This window comes from Lycorma delicatula, chromosome 7 (genome assembly GCF_047948215.1).
Source record: "Lycorma delicatula isolate Av1 chromosome 7, ASM4794821v1, whole genome shotgun sequence".
Classification (NCBI taxonomy): Eukaryota; Metazoa; Arthropoda; class Insecta; order Hemiptera; family Fulgoridae; genus Lycorma; species Lycorma delicatula.
The window spans coordinates 135,809,615-135,835,622 of record NC_134461.1 but is presented as its reverse complement, the minus strand read 5'-3'; the positions used below and the strand labels follow the sequence as shown (position 1 = coordinate 135,835,622).

The 26,008-nt window shown below is 32.6% G+C and overlaps 1 protein-coding gene across 4 annotated transcripts in view; it reads left to right on the top strand.

Annotated features, from left to right (window-relative positions):
* The window catches only part of LOC142327260 (uncharacterized), a 170,309-nt gene that overhangs the window by 137,775 nt on the left and 6,526 nt on the right, over window positions 1-26,008 (top strand). For all 4 annotated transcript variants that reach the window (XM_075370119.1, XM_075370117.1, XM_075370120.1 and 1 more), the window contains 2 exons: window positions 5,354-5,479; window positions 20,177-20,378. In XM_075370119.1, coding sequence (XP_075226234.1) covers window positions 5,354-5,479; window positions 20,177-20,378 — 328 coding nt within the window. The remainder of the gene's footprint in view (window positions 1-5,353; window positions 5,480-20,176; window positions 20,379-26,008) is intronic.

The window sequence follows — 26,008 nt, the reverse complement described above, 5'->3', positions numbered from 1 at the left end:
TCAAAAAATTTGGGATTAAAAAATAACATGTTTTTGGTTTTAACATAAGAAAACTGTTAAATGGTTAAGTTGTATTTTTTTTTCAAATACAAATGTAGAAAATTTAATTCTGAAAAGATTCATATAAATTACCTAAGAAAAAATTGAATACATGATATTGAAATATAACTTTATTAAAAAACAAAACTGACTGAATTGTGAAAAAAATTTTTAACAGCATCAAATAACTAATTTTGTCAGTAGGTTGAAACAGCTTTAACATAAAATGTAATTTAACTTTCAAAACAGCAGAAAAATTACATAAAATTAGTGAAGGCGTTATTAAATTATCTTCAAAGTTACTGGAAGTGGCCCCCTTCTGTTCACTACATTCCATTTTCTAACAGGTTTCATAACATTAGTTTTATTCTTAATAGTTTCCGGAGCTTCCGTTATGCTGATTCCTTAGTTCCTCTTATGTGTTAATCCATTTTGAATAAACAGTTGACTTCATCCAATCCCATAGAAAAAGGTTTGATGGCTTGAGGTCAGGAGATAGTGGTGACCATTTCACTGGTCTGTTTTGACCAATCCATTGTCTACCATATGTATTTAAATGATGCTTTCTATTATTAGAAGAATGAGGAGGTGCCCTGTCGTGTATGAACCACATCTCTAACCTATTTTCAAAGAAATATCTTCCAAGAGGATGGGCAGGTTTGTTTTTAAAAAGTTTAAGTACACTCCTGTAAGCCTCCATGGTAAGAAAAATGGCCCGGTCAAATTATCACCATACATTTATTGAAAACGTATGCTGGAAATATATTTTTTTTTTTTTGTCTTCAGTCATTTGACTGGTTTGATGCAGCTCTCCAAGATTCCCTATCTAGTGCTAGTCGTTTCATTTCAGTATACCCTCTACATCCTACATCCCCAACAATTTGTTTTACATACTCCAAACGTGGCCTGCCTACACAATTTTTCCCTTCTACCTGTCCTTCCAATATTAAAGCGACTATTCCAGGATGCCTTAGTATGTGGCCTATAAGTCTGTCTCTTCTTTTAACTATATTTTTCCAAATGCTTCTTTCTTCATCTATTTGCCGCAATACCTCTTCATTTGTCACTTTATCCACCCATCTGATTTTTAACATTCTCCTATAGCACCACATTTCAAAAGCTTCTAATCTTTTCTTCTCAGATACTCCAATTGTCCAAGTTTCACTTCCATATAAAGCGACACTCCAAACATACACTTTCAAAAATCTTTTCCTGACATTTAAATTAATTTTTGATGTAAACAAATTATATTTCTTACTGAAGGCTCGTTTAGCTTGTGCTATTCGGCATTTTATATCGCTCCTGCTTCGTCCATCTTTAGTAATTTTACTTCCCAAATAACAAAATTCTTCTACCTCCTTAATCTTTTCTCCTCCTATTTTCACATTCAGCGGTCCATCTTTGTTTTTTCTACTACATTTCATTACTTTTGTTTTGTTCTTGTTTATTTTCATGCGATAGTTCTTGCGTAGGACTTCATCTATGCCGTTCATTGTTTCTTCTAAATCCTTTTTACTCTCGGCTAGAATTACTATATCATCAGCAAATCGTAGCATCTTTATCTTTTCACCTTGTACTGTTACTCCGAATCTAAATTGTTCTTTAACATCATTAACTGCTAGTTCCATGTAAAGATTAAAAAGTAACGGAGATAGGGAACATCCTTGTCGGACTCCCTTTCTTATTACGGCTTCTTTCTTATGTTCTTCAATTGTTATTGTTGCTGTTTGGTTCCTGTACATGTTAGCAATTGTTCTTCTATCTCTGTATTTGAACCCTAATTTTTTTAAAATGCTGAACATTTTATTCCAGTCTACGTTATCGAAAGCCTTTTCTAGGTCTATAAACGCCAAGTATGTTGGTTTGTTTTTCTTTAATCTTCCTTCTACTATTAATCTGAGGCCTAAAATTGCTTCCCTTGTCCCTATACTTTTCCTGAAACCAAATTGGTCTTCTCCTAACACTTCTTCCACTCTCCTCTCAATTCTTCTGTATAAAATTCTAGTTAAGATTTTTGATGCATGACTAGTTAAACTAATTGTTCTGTATTCTTCACATTTATCTGCCCCTGCTTTCTTTGGTATCATTACTATAACACTTTTTTTGAAGTCTGATGGAAATTCCCCATTTTCATAAATATTACACACCAGTTTGTATAATCTATCAATCGCTTCCTTACCTGCACTGCGCAGTAATTCTACAGGTATTCCGTCTATTCCAGGAGCCTTTCTGCCATTTAAATCTTTTAATGCTCTCTTAAATTCAGATCTCAGTATTGTTTCTCCCATTTCATCCTCCTCAACTTCCTCTTCTTCCTCTGTAACACCATTTTCTAATTCATTTCCTCCGTATAACTCTTCAATATATTCCACCCATCTATCGACTTTACCTTTCGTATTATATATTGGTGACCATCTTTGTTTAACACATTATTAGATTTTAATTTATGTACCCCAAAATTTTCCTTAACTTTCCTGTATGCTCCGTCTATTTTACCAATGTTCATTTCTCTTTCCACTTCTGAACACTTTTCTTTAATCCACTCTTCTTTCACCAGTTTGCACTTCCTGTTTATAGCATTTCTTAATTTCCTATAGTTCCTTTTACTTTCTTCATCACTAGCATTCTTATATTTTCTACGTTCATCCATCAGCTGCAATATATCGTCTGAAACCCAAGGTTTTCTACCGGTTCTCTTTATTCCGCCTAAGTTTGCTTCTGCTGATTTAAGAATTTCCTTTTTAACATTCTCCCATTCTTCTTCTACATTTTCTACCTTATCTTTTTTACTCAGACCTCTTGCGATGTCCTCCTCAAAAATCTTCTTTACCTCCTCTTCCTCAAGCTTCTCTAAATTCCACCGATTCATCTGACACCTTTTTTTCAGGTTTTTAAACCCCAATCTACATTTCATTATCACCAAATTATGGTCGCTATCAATGTCTGCTCCAGGGTAAGTTTTGCAGTCAACGAGTTGATTTCTAAATCTTTGCTTAACCATGATATAATCTATCTGATACCTTGCAGTATCGCCTGGCTTTTTCCAAGTGTATATTCTTCTGTTATGATTTTTAAATTGGGTGTTGGCAATTACTAAATTATACTTCGTGCAAAACTCTATAAGTCGGTCCCCTCTTTCATTCCTTTTGCCCAGCCCGTATTCACCCACTATATTTCCTTCCTTGCCTTTTCCAATGCTTGCATTCCAATCTCCAATTATTATTAAATTTTCATCTCCTTTTACGTGTTTAATTGCTTCATCAATCTCTTCGTATACACACTCTACCTCATCATCATCATGGGCGCTTGTAGGCATATAGACGTTAACAATCGTTGTCGGTTTAGGTTTTGATTTTATCCTTATTACAATGATTCTATCGCTATGCGTTTTGAAATACTCCACTCTCCTCCCTATCTTCTTGTTCATCACGAAACCTACTCCTGCCTGCCCATTATTTGACGCTGAGTTAATTACTCTAAAATCACCTGACCAAAAGTCGCCTTCCTCTTCCCACCGAACCTCACTAATTCCTACTATATCCACATTTGTCCTACCCATTTCCCTTTTTAAATTCTCTAGCCTACCAACCTTTTTCAAGCTTCTAACATTCCACGCTCCAACTCGTAGAATGTTATTTTTTAATTTTCTGGTGACCCCTTCCTTAGTAGTCCCCACCCGGAGATCCGAACGGGGGACTATTTTACCTCCGGAATATTTTACCAAGGAAGGCGCCTCCATTATTGCTATGTGGAAATATATATCACAGTGTTATGTGGGTTTTCATCCGCCCAAATATGGTTGTTAAAAAATTTACTATTCCATTTCTTATGAAGCATGATTCATCAGTTACCAGGGTATGACAAGGAAACTGCGATATCAAACTCATTTTCTAGTTAACCATTGGCAGAATATCTTCCATAAACTGTTTAAAAAAAATAAATAACTGTTTGAAATTGACATAAAAATAACTGTTTTAAAGTTTTTAATTTTTTATCAACTGTTGATGAGGGAAAATTCCCGAAAGCGCTTTTGATGTAAAAATAAGAAGTAATAATAAGGTAAGAAATATTATTAGATTTTCTGTACTGTGGTAGATTGTGCTGAGTTTTACATTTAGTCTTTAATATAATTAATACACAGGAAGATATGAACAACAATAAAGGAAGAATTAATTTTACTAAATTAATAATATATATATATAATTACTGCTTTCCCAATTCTGAAGCAGCTTTAGCCACATCTCTCTGGTCACTTCATTCACTTTACCTGATTTTTCTCTCTTTTCAGTGTTTCTTGAATTTTTGTCCAAATTATTGTTTCTTCCTTTAAACAGTAACTCTATCATATTGTTTTAATCTCTCTTTTTCATGTAGAAGTGTATTAATCCTTCGTATGTGGCGATGTTTTATGGCTGTAGGTGGAAGACATTTTCAAAAAAAAAATGGTTCATGCAAAAATTATTTAAAGTAATTTAAAACATGCATTCATGCATAAAAACAACATATACATTGTTTTTTTGCTGAATTCTGCCACCAATCTTGTTAAGGAACACTGTTAAATTATCTTATAAGAAAAAGCTTAGGTGAAAATCAAACAAACTTGCTGAGCGCGCTGGAATTTGCAAACTGTAGGTGATGATTTTATTTATGTTTTACATTGAGTTATTTTCATGTAAAAGACACTGAATAATAATAAAAATAAAAGTAGTAACGTTGATGGGAATATAAAAACGGAAATTTTGAAGAAGTTGTGCACCTAGGCAGGGAATAATAGTATAATATGGCTTTATTATAATATAAATATTTTTATTCATTTCCTTCTAAATTTTTGTCTCAAAAATTTTGTTTGAATTCAAATGAAACAAGCCAAAAATGAAGTTTTGGAAGGAACAATTTGTAAACAAATTACATAAAAATGACCAAAAAACACGGGAAAAAAATGCCTGCGTCTTACATACGCATTGAACTCATGCATGCATTGAACTCATCTGATGAAGTAAAATGGTTTCCAATCATGTATATCAGGATTTCTCACCCCAAAGTGATTGAAAGAACATCTCTTGCCATCTCTTGGAATTTGTATCTAACTACGTGAAGACAAATAATTGGTCACATTTAGAGACTCATATATGGGTTTCTGCCCTCCAACGTAAGTACAGGTAACCTATATATGGGTTTCCACCCACGAAGGGTTAAAATACTCTCAATCTCTTTTATTATCTTCTTCATCTATTACTTAGACATTTTATTTTCCCTTTTCTAACTAGTAATTGTTAGATAAAAATGATTTAAGAAGTTACATATTTGTTTTTAGGAGGATTTGGTTCATCTCCACCTGCATTTGGCACAGCTCCATCATTTGGTGGTGCCCCAACATTTGGTGGTTCACCAACTTTTGGCAGTCCTGGTAAGGTGTTTGGAAGTGCTTCACCAACTTCTGGTAGGATATTTTTATTCTTATATAAAGAAAGTTATATATTTGATTTTTCAAACATTTTTTCCAGTTTTTATAACTTTGAAGTCAAGACTACAATTGTGTAGTGTTTTAATATGTATATTTGTAACAATTAGTAGTTCTCTGCAACAAACAGCTACCCTGAATAGTTTTCAGCCACACATTGGCAAATAGTTGTTCAGTACAATTTTCATATACTGAACAATGTAATGGTCCACATTTTTTTCCCCTTTTCATGGAATAATGAAGAACAAGAAGCAGAAAATTTAATCAAATGAAGTTGATTCCATCAGTTTACATAGAGGAGCCTCTATGGTCTGTCTTAGTGCTCCCAAATGATCTTTACAAAGAGGAGACCTTGACTGCCCCACTCGACATCTGCAGCTGTAGCAATATCACCTCCTCTTCTATAACTAGCTCATCAAGATCCTTTATCATGAGCGCTACTTGGCACTCCCTCCTTCCACCTTCCACCACCTTCACGTTGGGATTTTTTTGTTATGACCTCCCTTAGCTTGGTGGTTGCTTTCTTCTCCCCTTTAACTTTTTCTGCAGAATTCACCACATCCCTAGCAGCAGTACCGACTGTTCTTACTTAAATTCCACTTGCCTTGCCACGTACTCAGCAACCTTCCTTAAGCTCTTATCCTGCATGTTACCCGGCACACTGACACACAAGGAAGGTTGTGGGGTGGCATTGATTTTCTGCAATGCAAGGTAGAAATCCCGCATTGCTGCCTCTTCCCGCTTGGATGATTCCACAACTATGACATATGCTCGCTTTTCCGCCACCTCTACTCCCTCCCCAAGAATCACCACAGGTCTGGATCACTGTCTTCAGTTTGTTCTCAGCTTTGAGCTGCCTGAGCACCTTAAATGCCCCAAATGACCTCACAGCTCCACTCTTTCTGTTTGTGGCCAAATCTACAACATGAATAGATCCACCATCCACCGTTAGGCCAGAAGGTACAGCCACACGGGTGAACCAATAAGTATTTGCGGGAAGAGTGGTCACCACCTTCATCCTCACTACCAACACCCTTATTGAAGAGATTTTTTACCTCGTTTCTTGTTGGACGTAGTCTGGGTGGTCGCATCAATGGCCATCACACGCTCACCTGTTTGTCTGGCCAGACTTTTCAGGTTTTTCATCATCGCCTGTAGTTCAGCAAGGCCTAATTCTTTCTTGTTACTGCGGTCAACATGCTGTAACATGCTGATCACGTAACGGGCCACCTTGTCCACTGTATCAGTCTCTCCATCATTCTCCCCAACCCATTCCAACCTAAGGATGACCTTCCGGTCAAGGGAGCCCATCTTCTTAGGCAACTTAATCATGTCGCTCTCGGCTTATTTATGAGGGAGTTTTCTTCCTTATCCGTTGCCACCAACTCCATAATTTTCATAATTTCCGAATCTTAATTTTTCAGGGTGTTTTTAAACCTGAAACCTTTTCCGGACTTCGAAGAGCCAACCTGTAAGTTTAGGCGCTTCGTTATTTCCCCACCTTTTCCGGTGGTGGGAGACCTCAAAATACTCTTACGAGGCTTAAGACTGCCTCTTCTGTCATTCCTGTTCAGTTGCATACCGAAACTTTTCTTGTAAACAAGATTCTTGAACACTCTGTATTTGTGTCGTTCAAAGGCCCCAGAAACACAAAACTGGCCCCGGAGACCCTTTTCGACCCGAATGGACAATAGAAAAATTTTTTGGTCGCAGGAGCAACAAAAACCTACTACTTGACAATTTAAGATTAACTGTCAAATGACGTTAACAGACAAGCTGGTGCTGACAACTAAGAACAAAAATAATGAGGTAAAAACTCATAAAAACACCTAAAAATACATAAAAAGTAGAACTACTACTTATGTAGTGCGTAAACACGTGGTGGACCGGAAATTGGTCAAAAAAAGGCTTAAAATTAAAGAGTTTTGACACAGACGTTATATCAACGTACTCGTCTAAGCCTGCTCTAGAACACTACAAAGTTTGCCACAATTTGGCCGTAAACACAAGATTTGGTCAACACGTGGCTGATTGGAAATTGTTAAAAAAACGCCTTAAAAATTAATAGTTTGAAAATAAAAATTATATTAATTCGCTTAAGTAAACACCGTTCATGCTTCCTAAGGATAGCTAACAGAACAAAAAAAGTTGGGCAACACGTTTCCTACTTAGCCACATGGCCACTCACTTCAGTTATTAAAATGCTAAATAATTTAGAAATTAATGATCCTATTTTAATAATTCATACACTATAACTTTTCCTACAAAAACAAAAAGGAAACTCACTATTTACTACTAAATTTTACAAAAAAACACGGAGCACTGAAAACATACATCCACCAAGCTTGTATACTATTGCTGTTACTTGTAGGACTGAACTGTAGCTTACGGGACCGCTTGTGCACCATACTTAGCCACAAGATGTTCAGTTCAGATAGCAAATGAAAATGAAAATGATTTTCCACTAGCATGTAAGGCCATTCAAAATGATTTTTATGTTGAAGACATTACAGGTTCAGGTAACTTAAATGAAGTTATTCAACTGAAAATTTATATATTACAACATTATGGTTTTTCACTCCATAAATGGTTCTCAAATAATTGCATCATTTCTTCTTCTGATTGCAGTTCTTCCATTCCATTAAACCAGAAACAGAATAACAGTGGAAAACAGGAATTCAGTGGAATAACATTACAGACACACTACTTATCCAAATTACTCATTCTAATGATTGTAAAATTCACATTAAAATAAACATTTTTTTCTATAATAGCAGGTGCACTTGATCCTTTAGGACTTATTGGTACTATTGTATTTTCCCATAAATATTTCATACAATTATTGTGGCAACTTTAAATTAATTGGGACGAAATATTACCCGACACAGTCACAACGGGTCAATTTGTAAAATCAGTTGCATTTAAACGAGTTAGTTAAAATAAGTCGGATCATAAAACCTAACAATGGTAGTAAGGTTAATCCAATTCAAATATATGGATTTTCCGACACATCCATAAAGGACTATGGCTGTTGCATCTATATATGAACTCTATTCACTAACCATACAATCTCATCTAATCTGCTTTGTTGTAAATAAAAATTGCTCCTTTAAAACAAATTACATTACCAAGACTTGAACTTTATGGTTGTTTACTTCGTAATCGTTTGTTATTGAAGGTAATAATCACTGCTTTAAATGTACATTTCGATGAAATACACTTATATACCGATTCTACAATAGTAATATACTGGATTCATGGACAACCATCTAAGTGTTATTGGAAACTACTTGTCAGTAATATAATTTCTGAGGTCAGCGAAATGCTTCAAATGCTAATTGGCACTACATCAAATCTTCTGAAAATCCAGCTGACTTATTGTCTACAGGTTGTACTGCAAATAAATTACTTAATACGTCACTTTGGTGGCAAGGTCCTTGTTGGCTTTTACAATCTTCATGCCATTAGCCAGAAAATCACAATGTTAGTTGTGATTTAACTATTTCAACATTATTTGTATTTGATTACACAGAAAGTTTTTCATCTCTACATACTTTAATTCACACTTTTAGTTTTTGTTTTAGATTTCTTCACGACACACAATGTTAAATCAAATAATTCTGAACGATTCATCGGTTCCCTAAATACAAAAGAACTAAATCATATTCTTAACTTTTTTATACAACAATCACAATACATGCATTTTTATAATGAAATTGATCTTAAAAATAATACAATTTTTTTCTAATCAAAGCAAACTTATATAACTTGATCCATTTTCGGATAATTTAGGCTTACTTTGTGTAGGAGGCAGATTACAACACTCTATATTGCATTACCATATTAAACATCCTCTTATTTTACATCCAAAACTGATGATTAATGCTGAGCATTTGTGTCTTTTGCATTTTGGTGTTCAATTAACTCATCATTCCTATGTCAAAAATATTGAATAATAAACCGTAAGAGAATCATTATGTCAATCATTCGTAAATGTTTGACATGCTGTCGATTTAATGCAAAAACCCAGGTTCAACAGCTTGGTCGGCTACCACCTTCTAGAGTAATTTCTTCCCAGCATTCTGTGCTTGCATAGTAGGCTACAGCTGTCCAATTATATTTCGTCGTGGCAGGCCGAGATCTAAAACCTTGATTAAATCTTATATCGCGCTCTTTATTTGATTTGTCTCCTACCAAAGCTATTTACTTAGAATTAGTTTCTAATCTGACCTCAGTCTTTCATCGCTGGCTTTAAAAGATTTATATCATGTAGGGCTATCCCTACGCAAGTCTTTTCTGATAACAGTTCCAACTTATGTTGTGCAAAAAATAACCTTTATAATTTACTTCGACTTTTAAATTCAGAGAAACTAAAGTTAAGACATTCAAATATTCTCATTTATACAAGGTATAACCTGATCATTCATTTCTCCCTCTTCTCCCCATTTTAGTGGTTTATGGAAGAGCACAATCAAGACCATCAAATATTACACGTGTTGCATAATAGGATAAACAGTCCTTAATTTTGAGTAATTATATACGGTTTTAATCCAAGTTGAAGACTGTCTCAATTCCAGTCCTATTTTCGCTATTTCCACAGACCACAGAGATCCAGAACTCTTGTCACCAGGACACTTTCACATTGGATGTCGAAAAAATTGAAATTACCCACTTAGGCTGCTGGCAACTACAAAAATTTGTGTAACCTATTTGGAGATGATGGTCTAAGGATTATTTAAATTATTTTCAGCAACGCAGTAAATGGCGTTTTCCTTCTTTCAACCTTTGTGTTGGAGACGTAATGTTAATCACGTACAAAAATTTTTCACCCATGCATAAGAAACAATGGAGTAGTTGCCCAGGTTTATCCTGGTTCTGACACATAGTAAGGGTCGTTGTTGATTTACGTACTGTTAATGGTCAATTAAGAAAACTTATGCACAAATTATGCCTGTACAAATATTTAATGATTGATTTAATTATACAACATATAATGCACATACATGCAACATATACATTATAAGTTTTATTTAGTGATTTATTATTAAGGTTACTCATGAGACCTTGCCGTTGGTGAGGGGGCTTGAGTGCTCAGGGATACAGAGTAGCTGGACCGAAGGTGCAACCATATCGGAGAGGTATCTGTTGAGAGCCAGACTAAGGAATGATTCCTGAAAGAGGGCAGCAGCTCTTTCAGTAGTTATTAGGGGCGTGAGTCAGAATGACTTTAACGGCCATATCAACATCACTCAGTCCTCTGAGTACTGCGCAGCTGAAAGCAATGGAAAACTACAGCTGCTTCTTTTCCAAGAAAATGTGGCTCTCTGCATTTTCATATAGCAATGATGGAGGCACCTTCCTTGGTAAAATATTTCGGAGGTAAACTAGTCTCCCGTTCGGATCTCCAGGTGGGGACTACTAAGGAAGGGGTCACCAGAAAACTAAAAAATAATATTCTACGAGTCGGAGCATGGAATGTTAGAAGTTTAAAAAAGGTTGGTAGGCTAGAAAATTTAGAAAGGGAAATTGATAGGGTAAATGTCGATGTAGTAGGAATTAGTGAGGTTCGGTGGGAAGAGGAAGGCGACTTTTGGTCAGGTGATTTTAGAATAATTAACTCAGCTTCAAATAATGGGCAGGCAGGAGTAGGTTTCATAATGAACAAGAAGATAGGAAAGAGAGTAGAGTATTTCAAAATGCATAGCGATAGAATCATTGTAATAAGGATAAAATCAAAACCTAAACCGACAACGATTGTTAACGTCTATATGCCTACAAGCGCCCATGATGATGATGAGGTAGAGTGTGTATACGACGCGATTGATGAAGCAATTAAACACGTAAAAGGAGATGAAAATTTAATAATAGTTGGAGATTGGAATGCAAGCATTGGAAAAGGCAAGGAAGGAAATATAGTGGGTGAATATGGGCTGGGCAAAAGTAATGAAAGAGGGAACCGACTTATAGAGTTTTGCACGAAGTATAATTTAGTAATTGCCAACACCCAATTTAAAAATCATAATAGAAGAAAATACACTTGGAAAAAGCCAGGCGATACTGCAAGGTATCAGATAGATTATATCTTGGTTAAGCCAGGCGATACTGCAAGGTATCAGATAGATTATATCATGGTTAAGCAAAGATTTAGAAATCAACTCGTTGACTGCAAAACTTACCCTGGAGCAGACATTGACAGCGACCATAATTTGGTGATAATGAAATGTAGATTGGGGTTTAAAAACCTGAAGAAAAGGTGTCAGATGAATCGGTGGAATTTAGAGAAGCTTGAGGAAGAGGAGGTAAAGAAGATTTTTGAGGAGGACATCGCAAGAGGTCTGAGTAAAAAAGATAAGATAGAAAATGTAGAAGAAGAATGGGAGAATGTTAAAAAGGAAATTCTTAAATCAGCAGAAGCAAACTTAGGCGGAATAAAGAGAACTGGTAGAAAACCTTGGGTTTCAGACGATATATTGCAGCTGATGGATGAACGTAGAAAATATAAGAATGCTAGTGATGAAGAAAGTAAAAGGAACTATCAGCAATTAAGAAATGCTATAAACAGGAAGTGCAAACTGGCGAAAGAAGAGTGATTAAAGAAAAGTGTTCAGAAGTGGAAAGAGAAATGAACATTGGTAAAATAGACGGAGCATACAGGAAAGTTAAGGAAAATTTTGGGGTACATAAATTAAAATCTAATGATGTGTTAAACAAAGATGGTACACCAATATATAATACGAAAGGTAAAGTCGATAGATGGGTGGAATATATTGAAGAGTTATACGGAGGAAATGAATTAGAAAATGGTGTTATAGAGGAAGAAGAGGAAGTTGAGGAGGATGTAATGGGAGAAACAATACTGAGATCTGAATTTAAGAGAGCATTAAAAGATTTAAATGGCAGAAAGGCTTCTGGAATAGACGGAATACCTGTAGAATTACTGCGCAGTGCAGGTGAGGAAGTGATTGATAGATTATACAAACTGGTGTATAATGTTTATGAAAAACGGGAATTTCCGTCAGACCTCAAAAAAAGTGATATAGTCATGATACCAAAGAAAGCAGGGGCAGATAAATGTGAAGAATACAGAACAATTAGTTTAACTAGTCATGCATCAAAAAACTTAATTAGAATTCTATACAGAAGAATTGAGAGGAGAGTGGAAGAAGTGTTAGGAGAAGACCAATTTGGTTTCAGGAAAAGTATAGACACAAGGGAAGCAATTTTAGGCCTCAGATTAATAGTAGAAGGAAGATTAAAGAAAAACAAACCAACATACTTGGCGTTTTTAGACCTAGAAAAGGCATAATATAGGATAACGTAGACTGTAATAAAATGTTCAGCATTTTAAAAAAATTAGGGTTCAAATACAGAGATAGAAGAACAATTGCTAACATGTACAGGAACCAAACAGCAACAGTAATAATTGAAGAACATAAGAAAGAAGCCGTAATAAGAAAGGGAGTCTGACAAGGATGTTCCCTATCTTCGTTACTTTTTAATCTTTACATGGAACTAGCAGTTAATGATGTTAAAGAACAATTTAGATTCTGAGTAGTACAAGGTGAAAAGATAAAGATGCTACGATTTGCTGATGATATAGTAATTCTAGCCGAGAGTAAAAAGGATTTAGAAGAAACAATGAATGGCATAGATGAAGTCCTACGCAAGAACTATCGCATGAAAATAAAGAAGAACAAAACAAAAGTAATGAAATGTAGTAGAAATAACAAAGATGGACCACTGAATGTGAAAATCGGAGGAGAAAAGATTATGGAGGTAGAGGAATTTTGTTATTTGGGAAGTAGAATTACTAAAGATGGACAAAGCAGGAGCGATATAAAATGCCGAATAGCACAAGCGAAACGAGCCTTCAGTAAGAAATATAATTTGTTTACATCAAAAATTAATTTAAATGTCAGGAAAAATTTTTTTGAAAGTATATGTTTGGAGTGTCGCTTTATGTGGAAGTGAAACTTGGACAATCGGAGTATCTGAGAAGAAAAGATTAGAAGCTTTTGAAATGCGGTGCTATAGGAGAATGTTAAAAATCAGATGTGGATAAAGTGACAAATGAAGAGGTATTGCGGCAAATAGATGAAGAAAGAAACATTTGGAAAAATATAGTTAAAAGAAGAGACAGACTTATAGGCCACATACTAAGGCATCCTGGAATAGTCGCTTTAATATTGGAAGGACAGGTAGAAGGAAAAAATTGTGTAGGCAGGCCACGTTTGGAATATGTAAAACAAATTGTTAGGGATGTAGGATGTAGAGGGTATACTGAAATGAAACGACTAGCACTAGATAGGGAATCTTGGAGAGCTGCATCAAACCAGTCAAATGACTGGACAAAAAAAAAAAAAAAAAAATTAAGGTTACCCAAGATTTATTTATTAATTTATATGAAATATATGTATATGTAATTTGTCATTGATGTGAATTATGTACTCACCAGTGGACTATATCTTCCCATTGGATCCACGAACAACATTAGAAGAAATTCTATATCTATATGATTCTAGATAAAGTAATTCATCTTTGGTGTAAGTTATATATTCACCAATGGATTCATATTCTCAATAGATACACAAACAACACTCCATGAAATGTTCAGCTCATTGATTTTTATCAATTATATTCATTTATAAATATACATATAAAATACGCTTGGAAAACAAAGTTAAGATAACCATGAGCTTTATAACTACTATTCATTACATAATAATATATACATTATTATTAATACTGTGTGAATAATGAATGTTAATACAGTTTTAAACTATTTATGTAATACTTGTATAATTAATACAAGTATTAATACTTGTTTAAGTGTAACATTTAAACTTATATACTACATATATACTCACATAATACACTTATATAGTACACTTTAGCAAATCATATAATATTTTTTCAGCCACTCCACAAAGTACAGAATTAAAGAACATGCATACCCTTGCTCATTATAGCGCTTTCAGGCATAAAAAAAAAAAAAGTAAAGGTAAGAATGTTCTTTAATTTTGTACTTTGTGGAGTGGCTGAAAAAATATATGATTAGCTAAAATTTACAGACAGAGGAGATAGGTACTACAAAAAGTTTAATTTAAATAAATTAATGATTTAATACTTATATAAATAATGGTATAATTGAATACTTATGAAGTCATTATTATACTATTATTTATTTAAGAGATATGTATAATTCAACTCTTGTTCGTTACTGTTTAAGATACATTATAGGTTATATGTAATTGTAATATTGTTAATTACACGATCATCTATGCAGCTTAATATGATTACAGATCAATGATAATTATTATTTTCTCGTTATTGTTTGTTATAGTTTCACTTTCAGTATAATAATATTTTCACTTTCAAAGGAAAAACTGATTTTTTTGATAGGCAGTTATGTTTATTCATTTCTCATTTTCTTCTTATTAATTTTATATATATAAACTGCCTCATTCTTCTTATTCATCTGTAAAATTAAATAAAATTTTTTATATCCATCTAGTCTATTTTATCAGCTGATATTTTATATTTTTTATTTTTCTAATAATTAATGTATTGTTAAATCTAGATTTACATGGATTTTGTCATCATACATTCTCATCAACATATATCTTCATCAAAATGTAATATTCATATAATATAAAATTTAAATAGTAAATATGTAATATCATTACAACATATTAACAATTTTATTTAACCATGAACTGAACAATGACCTTTATTTATTAGAAATATAACCGGTGAATCTAAGATATAGAATAAATGAAGATATAGAATATTTCACCCAACTGAGGTATTACACCAAGGCAGTTAGTGTTTATACTACAATTTTTTTTTGATCTGCAGAACCAGCCCCAGGTTGAAGTGTGAGAACAGTCATCAAAGTGCTTACATTTCCCCATGAATTCCTACTCTGACCCAGTAATACTTCTCATGGAACAACATCTGTTTTAGGAGTGTCATTGGCATTATGAAGAACAATTGTTAAATGAACCTCTTAGCCTCAAAAAAAGGATTCCTTTTAGCTTCCTGGATTTCTTCCATTATATTTTCTACCACTTTCTTCTTAATTGGCAGGAATATGTCACTCAGGTCTGTCATACCAGCAGTCTTGTTTATATACGAGGTGCTACCCAAAGGTTCAGGGAATTTTACCATAAAAATAAAATAGCTTACCATAACTTATAATTTCCACAGTCTCCTTCAAAGTAATCCCCTTGGGCATTGATACAGTGATCCCAGTGTTTTTCCCATAATTCCATGCATCCCTGGAGTCTGCAGGTGTAAGCGTTCGAAGCATGTTCTGCGTTTCCTACTGAATCTCCTCAATTGTGTTAAAACAACGGCCTTTCAATTGAAATTTTATTTTTGGAAAGAGAAAAAAGTTGCACTGGGCAAGGTCAGGCGAATAGGGTGGGTGGGAAATCACTACCATCTTTTTGGAAGCCACCAAACGGCTAGTGATGTGTGCATGGGCGCATTGTCATGGTGCAGAACCCAGCTGTTGTTACACACAGATCTGAACGTTTGCGCCTAATGCTTTCACGTAACCGCTTCAAAACTTCACAATAGAACATCCAATTGACAGATTGACCAAGAGGAACAAATTCCTTATGGATAATGCCTTTGATGTCGAAAAAAAATCATCGTGGATGTTACATTGCTGCGAACTTGGCGTGATTTTTTTGGCCGCGGTGAAGTTGGAGACTTCCACTGCGACGACTGCTGCTTAGTTTCAAGGTCATACTCGTACACCCATGGTCTCATCACCAGTTATGATGTTGGAGATGAAGTTAGGGTCATCTCTTGCTGAATTTTTCAATTCACTATAGACAGCTACGCAATTTTGTTTCTGGTCACTGTTCAACAGTCTCGGTACGAATTTTGCAGCAATGCGTCTCATGTACAAATTGTCCGACAAGATGCGTTGCACAGACCCATATGACATTTTTATGATTGCACAAACATCATGGATTGTTTGTCTACAATATGCAACAATAGCCTCTCACACTTTCGTGATGTTTTCCGGTGTTGCGTTTGTTGATGGTCTTCCTGAACGCTCATCGTCATCAACTGTCATTCGTCCATTTTGATTCGTTTGTACCACAAAACAGTTTTACTTTTACTCATAGCATTGTCACCAAATGCTTCCACAAGCACGCGATGGGTTTCTGCACCAGTTTTTTTTAAGCATGAAGCAAAATTTGATGCAGGTTCTTTGCTCTTTAAAATCTGCCATTTAGAACTTCGCCGAAGCAGTAAAACACAGCATTACACAACCGCACGAAAGTCAACAATGCAGCCTCTCACCGTCACAGCTGTTGGAACACTGATTCACAAAGAGTACTGTTAGCCACATCTAGCGGCAGCAGGTCGTACCAGCAATGGTTCGTGCGCGAAATTCAAATTCCCTGAACTTTTGGGTAGCACCTCATATTAGTACAAAATATTATTTTAAGTTTTATTATGTTGGTACTGAATTTATAATATACACCGTTCATATTATAAAGACAAATTTTCATGAGAGTTATTTTTATTTATTTTTGGATAATTTCCATTTATGTTTATTTCTCGCCTGCAGGTGTTTAGTGCCAGCCATCACATTGAATCCTTTGTGTTAGTTCCCCCTTGCAGAATTGACAGCTAGGTTTCCTACACTAATTCAGTGAATGTTTTGTTAAAAAAAATTGTGTAGTTTTTGGAAAATATTATTACATTTTTGTATTCTTTGTGTGTTAAAAGACAACAGATTAAGCAATGAATTGCTTAGATTTTTTGTTAGATGAAACAAGAGTTGTTATCAGATTAAAACAAGAGTAGTTTAAACAAAAGTGAACTAAGAACGGGCAGATGGTTTGTCATTGGAATTTGTATATTAAAAGGATGAGTCATTTAAACATATTCTGTTAATAAGAGCGTAGTTTTGCTCGGACAAGTAGAAATTCGTGTAAATAGGGCCAGAGAGCTAGAAAATCTGTACATTAGGTTTGAACGTTACATAATTTGAGAAATTAGAGAAAGATAAGGAAATCTACTTTAACCATAAAAATTGACAAATACTGTTTTTTGACATAAATATAATGTTAGCAGAATAATCTATAGTTTAAATTTCGTATGTATTACAGTAAATCACTTGCGGAATGTTTTTTAATCATTCACACATAGTGGAGTGGTAGCCCCTAAGTGTTACTCAGTACCAGAAGGGAATTGCTATTTTTAAGTTGTGCTAATATCTGTGATGTCAAAATAACACATGCAAACATTTGTTTTATTTATTAAAACAAATTTTAATTTGATGACATATATCTTGTATTAATAAATAATACAAGATATAAGAAATCTGGTCTGGTCATCAAATTAAACACAACTATTTTGAATTTAGTAACAGATATTAAATTGTTAATATTAAGCTGATTTCCACTATCAGCAATTATATCAGAAATATATTTACAAGATTTTGAGAGTAAATTGTCATTATTCATACAAATAAGATTTTAATATGGACGTGGTATGTTTATGATATTCTCATTATATATAACCTGTAATAAACAATGAAATCTAATTATATTAAATGGATTAAATTCCTATAATGAAAATTTTAAATTCACATTAGAAATAGATAATAGAATGTTAAGTTATTTAGATGTCAATATCAGAATAAACTAGGACAACCAAATTAAAACAACAGGATACAGAAAACTTATATCTAATAATATAAAAATTCATAAAAATATCAAATCACCCTTGGTCTCATAAAATTAACACATACAAATATGATTGAAGCATATGATTGAAGTAGTCAAATACATACATAATAACAAAGGAAAGTTAAATTATGAAATAAACTTCATAAAACATGTAGCAGTTGAAAATGGATATGATTACTACTTTACAAACAATACAAACTTTACTATTTTCAAACTTCCTTACAAACAATACATATTAAGACACAAAAGAACAAAAAAATGTACATTAAAAGTATTTATACACTAATATCACTGAAACATTAAAACTTAGAATAAAGAAATATTTAAACCAGCATACAAATCTAATAACATAATAAATATTTAAAAAACAAAAATAATAAAATAAAATATCTGTGTGAAATTTATAAGTTTAATATAATGATTTTGATGCTATTTACAAGGGATATCCCTAAAGTAAAGACTGCTGGGAAATTTCTCTCCTTAATGTTGGCGAACCTGTGACGTTCATGGCCACGCTAGTAATATACACACTGCATTGTTGTCTGTAAGTTGTTGCATTCTATCTTTGATTGTGTGTAAGTTATTACGCTATAAAATGAATAGGAAAATCGATGTTGCCGCCGACTGTGAAATACATGGGGGTCATATGTTTTTTAAACCATCAAAACATTAAGCCAGCTGAAATTCATAGGCAATGGTTGCTGTGTTTGGTGATAATGTAATGAATGAAAGAAACTTCCAAAAATGGTGTGAAAGGTTTAGAAATAACAGAATTGATGTGCAGGATGACGAACATTCGGGTAATCCCTCAATAATCAATGAAATACGTCGATGATGAAATCAGGAAAGATCCAAAAGGCCCTTCTTTTTCCTGATGTTTCAAGAGCTGTTATCGGTCGCATTGTTCATGACCATTTAATTTAGGCTTCAGAAAGGTTTGTGCATGTTGGGTGGACTGGCGGCAGAAGAATTCGATGAGGGTTTATTGAAGCTGGTGTATCTCTATGATAAATGCCTTAATTCATGTGGCGATTATATAGAGAAATAGTATAAGCTTCGTAGTTTAAGAGAAATAGAAAGTATTTATAAAGTTTTCCGTCTACTTTAGAGATAACCTCTCGCATGTAGGAAAAACAAGTAGATCCTTTAAAACTAGATTTCTTGAATGTTATAGAAATTACAAGTAATAAATAACACAATATATTATTAAATTAATAAATAAAACACGTTTATAAATTTTCCAAAAATTGGCACTTTATTTTATATAAAACTATATAGCCATTTCAGTTGTAATGGAACCATCTTCAGTAGTAACAATCAGTATTATTGAAATACAGAAAGGAGAAATGGCTATGCAGTTTTATAAAATTAAACTCCTAATTTTTGGAAAATTTATTAAAGTGTTTTTATTTGTTCTAATAATTGGCAAATCAAACTCCAATAAATGCATAAAATTTTAAAATTATAATAAATTAGGTTTATCTAATATGGCAGACCATCTTATAAATAATAAACATCCCATTTCTGATATTAACACAAATTAGAAATATTAAAAATTAACAAGGTGAAATAATATTAAGTATATTAGAAAAATATTACCTATATAAATATAAACAAAATTTCAGTTTTATAAACCATCAGACAGTGTTTGAAGGAGGCAGTGTTGTAAAAACTGCAACAGATAGCAGCACTCATGTAATAGATAATATGCAATTTTCATTATTTTAGTATATTAATTTTTAATTTTCAGTTTAATTAAATATTTCAATCATAACTGAGGATTTAGGATCCCGCAAAAGTAGTTTCATGATAAAATTAAGGTAACATTTGTCTTATCTCAATATTCTGTACTATGTGGTTTTTATAATTTAAAATACAATTTAAGATTACAGAGTAATAATTTGAATCTTAAAACAATTAATTTCAGTAAAAAATGTATATTTATACTTTTTTTTAGCATTTGGTGCTGGTACACAACAGTCAACGACTTTTGAAAATCTTGCCAATCAGAACACAATGTCATTTGGCAATCTAGCTCAGAATCAGAATCAGAATCAGCAAACAGGCTTTGGTGACAACACCAGTAGCACTTCACTCTTTGGTTCACCATCTCAAGGCTCTCAAAGTTCAGCTCCAGCGTTTCCTCCAACTACTTTTGGGTAATGATATTTTGCTGTTATTAAAAATGTACAAATAAGGATGTTTAAATGTTGGTTTAAATTTATTTTGTGACAAATTTATTCCAAGTAGTTATAAATAAATAAATTCATTGAACCCCCTCAATTCAGGATATGCAATGAAAACAGGTTTTTAAAAACTATTCTTTAGTTTTAAAATGAGTTCTATTAAAATCCTTTCCTCCATTAAAAAAAAAAAATAATGATAACTTGAGAATTGATAGGGTATTTATAAAAATCGAATAATGGTGTGCTAAAATTGATAGTGAACTTTCTTCGTTGGTTGAAATAGGTTGTATAAATTTAAAGAAACTTATAATTCTAGAGTCAAATATACAACAGACTTTTGTTTTTAACATTTATTAGTACAGCATAAAAGTATGAAACATGTTTATTTTTCTACATAGTCTCCCAGAAGTTAAACCATATTTCCCAATGTATTGGTAGCTTGCAGATCCCTTCATAAGGGATCTTCTGCTTTGTTATCACTCTCGAATCTATGTCCTCCCAGTAAATTTCATCCTGCTTATTCTAAGATAAGTACTAATAACTTTAGTACTTATGCTTGCTGCATTTATCTTATAATTTAAACATTTCCATGTGAAATGTTGAACATTTTTAAATAAATGTACTAAAAAAAAGTGAAACATCTTTTGTAATAGAAACAAAATTTTAATGATTAAAAATAATTATAAAAAAAGACTGATAAAAATTTAGGCAGCTGAATTTATGTTTTGACACTATGTGTTCTTAGAATTACAGCTAGCCTATTAGTAGCATCAATTTTAGAAGATAAAAATGTGAAATGCATTTATGATTCACATTAATTTTATACATGATTACTACTAAATTCCTTTGAATATAGATTAAACATTTTTACCTTCATTTGTTTGGGTGTTAATTAGTCATTATAAATTTAAAAAAAGTAAATATAAAACTATAAATATTACAAAATAAGTAACTATCATACATTTTTTTAATGGAAATCGATGATACACCTATATTCATTAATATACTTTCCTAGTACATTAATGAATGAAATAAATTGCATCTAAAAACACATTTTATGACTTTAAGTAGTTTGTCTTGTCAGCTTTGTGATTATGGCAAAGAAGTTTTTCAATAAAAAACTGAGTGATGTGTTATAGTTGAAAACAAACAATTGCATTATAAATATGGTCCTTCATTTATCAATTTGAGGCAATAATCAAAAGTTTATAACTATAATTTGTTTCATGAAAGCACGGATGGATGAATAATGAAGGCTCTTTACTACCAATTAAAATGCGGAAAATGCCTGCACCAGAAGAACTGCTCCAAATGATGTTTTGCAATTGCAGAAAAGGATGCAGCGCTACTTGCTGCAGAAGTTTTTTTTTGTAGAAAATACTTTTTTATAACCCTACATGCTCTGGTGACAGTTGTCAAAATTGTCCTCCAATTATTGACTAAGAGGATGATATGAGGATATCGACAGTTCTTGTGATGATCCATAAAATTACAATAATAAAACATGCTATTATAATGTACATAAAATTTTTATATCTCTCCTTTACTCAAATTTACTTAATTTTATAATTTTAGTTTTTAATTTTGAGTAAATATGATTGTTAATTTTAATTACAAGGCTGGTTTGTAAGGTTTGGAACGTTGCAATAAATTATAAATTACATTAACAACTGTAAAAAGTTTATAATTCATTATAAATGCTCCATTAAAATATTTTAAGCTGTTGAAAACTTTTTTTTGTAATTACGGTGAATTCTAAGGGTTGCAATGTTGTTGTTACATGTCATAAATTGTTTCAGAACATGGAACAATATTTATTCTACACATCTAAATGATTTTGAACTACAAAACACTTAAATCTATAATTTTTTTCATAAGGGGTTGAGGGTTGAAACGTTGCAATAAATCATAAATTATATTATAAACAGTAAAGGGATTTTAATTCATTATAAACGTACCATTAAAACATTACAAACTGTTGAAAATTTCATCATAAGGGGTGGTTCTAAGGGTTGAAACGTAGTAAAATCATAACATAAAAGAATTTTATATATATATTGAAACATGATGTTTTCAATCTATGAAATGTTTAAATCTAGGTTTTTGAATTTTTTAACACGGGGTAGTTTTCACCCCCAAAAAACAAAAAGCATACATCAGGAACATATAACTTTTGAAGCAGAGGGTTAGATAAGCTTAAATACAAATTTTAATGAAATCGATGTCCAAAAGAATTCTGAGGTAATACTCTATTTTTACCGTCAAACACTGAACTAAAAATAACTTAACAATACAAAAATTAGAAAATTGTGATAAAATGATACTTTCTTAAGTATTACAGTTATGTAAGTACATAACTGCTATATTAAAATCTTATCAAGCAAAGCAGAAAAAAAAATTATTTTCTCAATGTATTTCTTCAATACCTGATAAGTTGCTGTCTGTTGAACTATTGTCATCTTTTCCTAAATTTATCACAATATCTTCAATAATATTTTCACACAAACTTTTCGCTTTCCATGTTTTTTCCTTTTTTAATTACATATTGAATACAATTTTTCCAAAGATTTGTATTTACTCTATTAATGCCTTCTATCAATAGATTCTTTACATCACTTATGTAAGCTCACTTGTTGTCTGGTGCCATGGCATGCCAATGATAAGCAATAAAAATTTGTTGTGTCTTTGTTATCAATGTTTAATAACGATAACGACATTTGTAATGCTTCACACTATTATTTTTATTCATTTCGGTGAAATAAAGTATTTCAATCTGTGGTATTGTGCTACTCCATATGGTGCAATACAGTTTTATAAGTTTTATTTTCATTAACAGCGTTACGAAAATAACACTGTAGCCCTTGACTTTGCCCGTATCACTTCTGTCAGATTAAAATTGCAACGGTATGGAGGAAGACACAACACGACACAGTTTTTTAAATTAAATCTACTTTATAATGAATATATTTTTGTTTAACTAATTTTATTTATCTTTCAATTAAAACTGAATTTTTTCAGTTTTCAGGTGATGGTATTGCACATTATCCATTACTATGACAGATCCTTCAGCAACAATTTCTAAAACCTTTTTAAACCGTTGCATAAAATTGTCACAGTTCATTTATAATACTCTTGGGAAGACCTGGATTCAAATATCCATAAACCACCATTCAAAAACCAATTTTCACTTCCTGTGTGGGTTACTATTAATCGTTTACCTTTTCCAGCCAGGGTTTTCACACCGTTTGACAAACCTTTCATAAAAGCATATCTTTTTTGCTCTTTATTCACCTATACCTTTTCCATACATGTACTGCATTAACTAAAGTTTTGTCTAGTTAATAAATCGCCTTACCCTCTTCACATAATTGCCTAATTTCTCGTACGTATTCTCTATGTCATGAAATAATATCTTTGCATTCAATTGATGAAAAATTTTTTCTGGACGTGAAACTAAAATTCATTGATTTTAAAAGATGATGTACTTCTAGAAAAATTTGGCAGTTCAGAATTGGTATTCATGGCATTTAATATTTTGTTAGGAATGAATTTTTTCTGAAAGCGGTTTTAGTAAAATTTCCCTACTTTTCATTCATTTTCACATGCTTTCGAGTCTTTTTAGGGCTAACATGTTTATTATCAATTTTGTATTGTTTTATTATATTAAAAATTGTTTTTTTGCTAACAACTGTTGCACTACTTGCTTTCCGAGCAGTGTCTCTGCCTGCAGTTTCAGCATTATCTTGTTTTAAGGCTGTACATATGTTGCTGATTATTTTTTGTTTTTGGAGCTAAAGGATTTATGTTTCACAACAGAATCGCTCATTATTAAAACCCACTTGCCACAAAAACATAGGGTAAATTAGAATTAATGAAAATAAAACTGTATCGTACCGTATGGTATAACATGATAACACAGACTGAAATACCTTCTTTCACTGAACTGAAGAATAGTGTGAAGCATTGCAAATGATGTTTTAAGCAATTAGAAATTTTGTTGACTCTTTGTATCGATAACAAATAATCAACAAAATGTTTAATCGCATATCATCATGTCATGGCTCCAGACAAGTATTAGCTTACAGAACATTATTATACACATAAAATAATAATTGTACTTGCATGTGGGAGTGACAGAATTTCTGATTTAGCCTAAATTACTGAAATGTAACTTGTGCATGCTGAGTTCTTGTTTTATCTGCTGCACAGTTTCGTGACACTATGAGTATGTTCAGGTAAGGGCAGACTATTTTGAAACATAAATTTCTGATTCATGGCAAACTACAACAAAATTTTCATATAATCCATCATTCACTATTTTCTTTCATTCTCAAATTTTATGATTCTGTAAGTCGGCAACTTAACTTTCCTTGTACGTTATACCTGTTTTATGGTGTAACACCATACTTACACCTATTGTTGTATGGTATGGACAGTGACATGATAAATATACTGGATGTTCTGGGACGTATTTGCCAAACTTCAGGAACTAATTCAGGACACCAAAATGAGCAAAAAAAAAGTTCATATCAACATAAGTACTATTTTGTTTTATTTTCATTCTAGATGCCATTTTGTAATTTTCAAAAAAATATTATTTCTCAGGAATGGGTGAACCTACTTTAATTACATTTGGCAAATCTAAGAATAGTGTATTTTTTTTTTGTCCAGTCATTTGACTGGTTTGATGCAACTCTCCAAGACTCCCTACCTAGTGCTAGTCGTTTCATTTTGGTATAACCCCTACATCCTACATCCCTAACAATTTGTTTTACATATTCCAAACGTGGCCAGCCTACACAATTTTTTCCTTCTATCTGTCCTTCCATCCAGGATGCCTTAATATGTGGCCTATAAGTCTGTCTTTTCGTTTAGCTATATTTTTTCCAAATGCTTCTTTCTTCATCTATTTGCCAAAAATTAATTTTTGATGTAAACAAATTATACTTCTGACTAAAGGCTCGTTTCGCCTGTGCTATTCGGCATTTTATATCACTCCTGTTTCGTCCATCCTTAGTAATTCTACTTCCCAAATAACAAAATTCTTCTACCTCCATAATCTTTTCTCCTCCTATTTTCACATTCAATGGTCCATCTTTGTTATTTCTACTACATTTCATTACTTTTGTTTTCTTCTTGTTTATTTTCATGCGATAGTTCTTGCGTAGGACTTCATCCATGCCATTCATTGTTTCTTCTAAATCCTTTTTACTCTCAGCTAGAATTACTACATCATCAGCAAATTGTAGCATCTTTATTTTTTCACCTTGTACTGTTACTCCGAATCTAAATTGTTCTTTAACATCATTAACTGTTAGTTCTATGTAAAGATTAAAAAGTAACAGAGATAGGGAACATCCTTGTCGGACTCCCTTCTTATTATGGCTTCTTTCTTATGTTCTTCAATTATTACTGTTGCTGTTTGGTTCCTGTACATGTTAGCAATTGTTCTTCTATCTCGGTATTTGAACCCTAATTTTTTTTAAATTCTGAACATTTTATTCCAGTCTACGTTATCCTATACCTTTTCTAGGTCTAAAAACGCCAAGTATGTTGGTTTGTTTTTCTTTAATCTTCCTTCTACTATTAATCTGAGGCCTAAA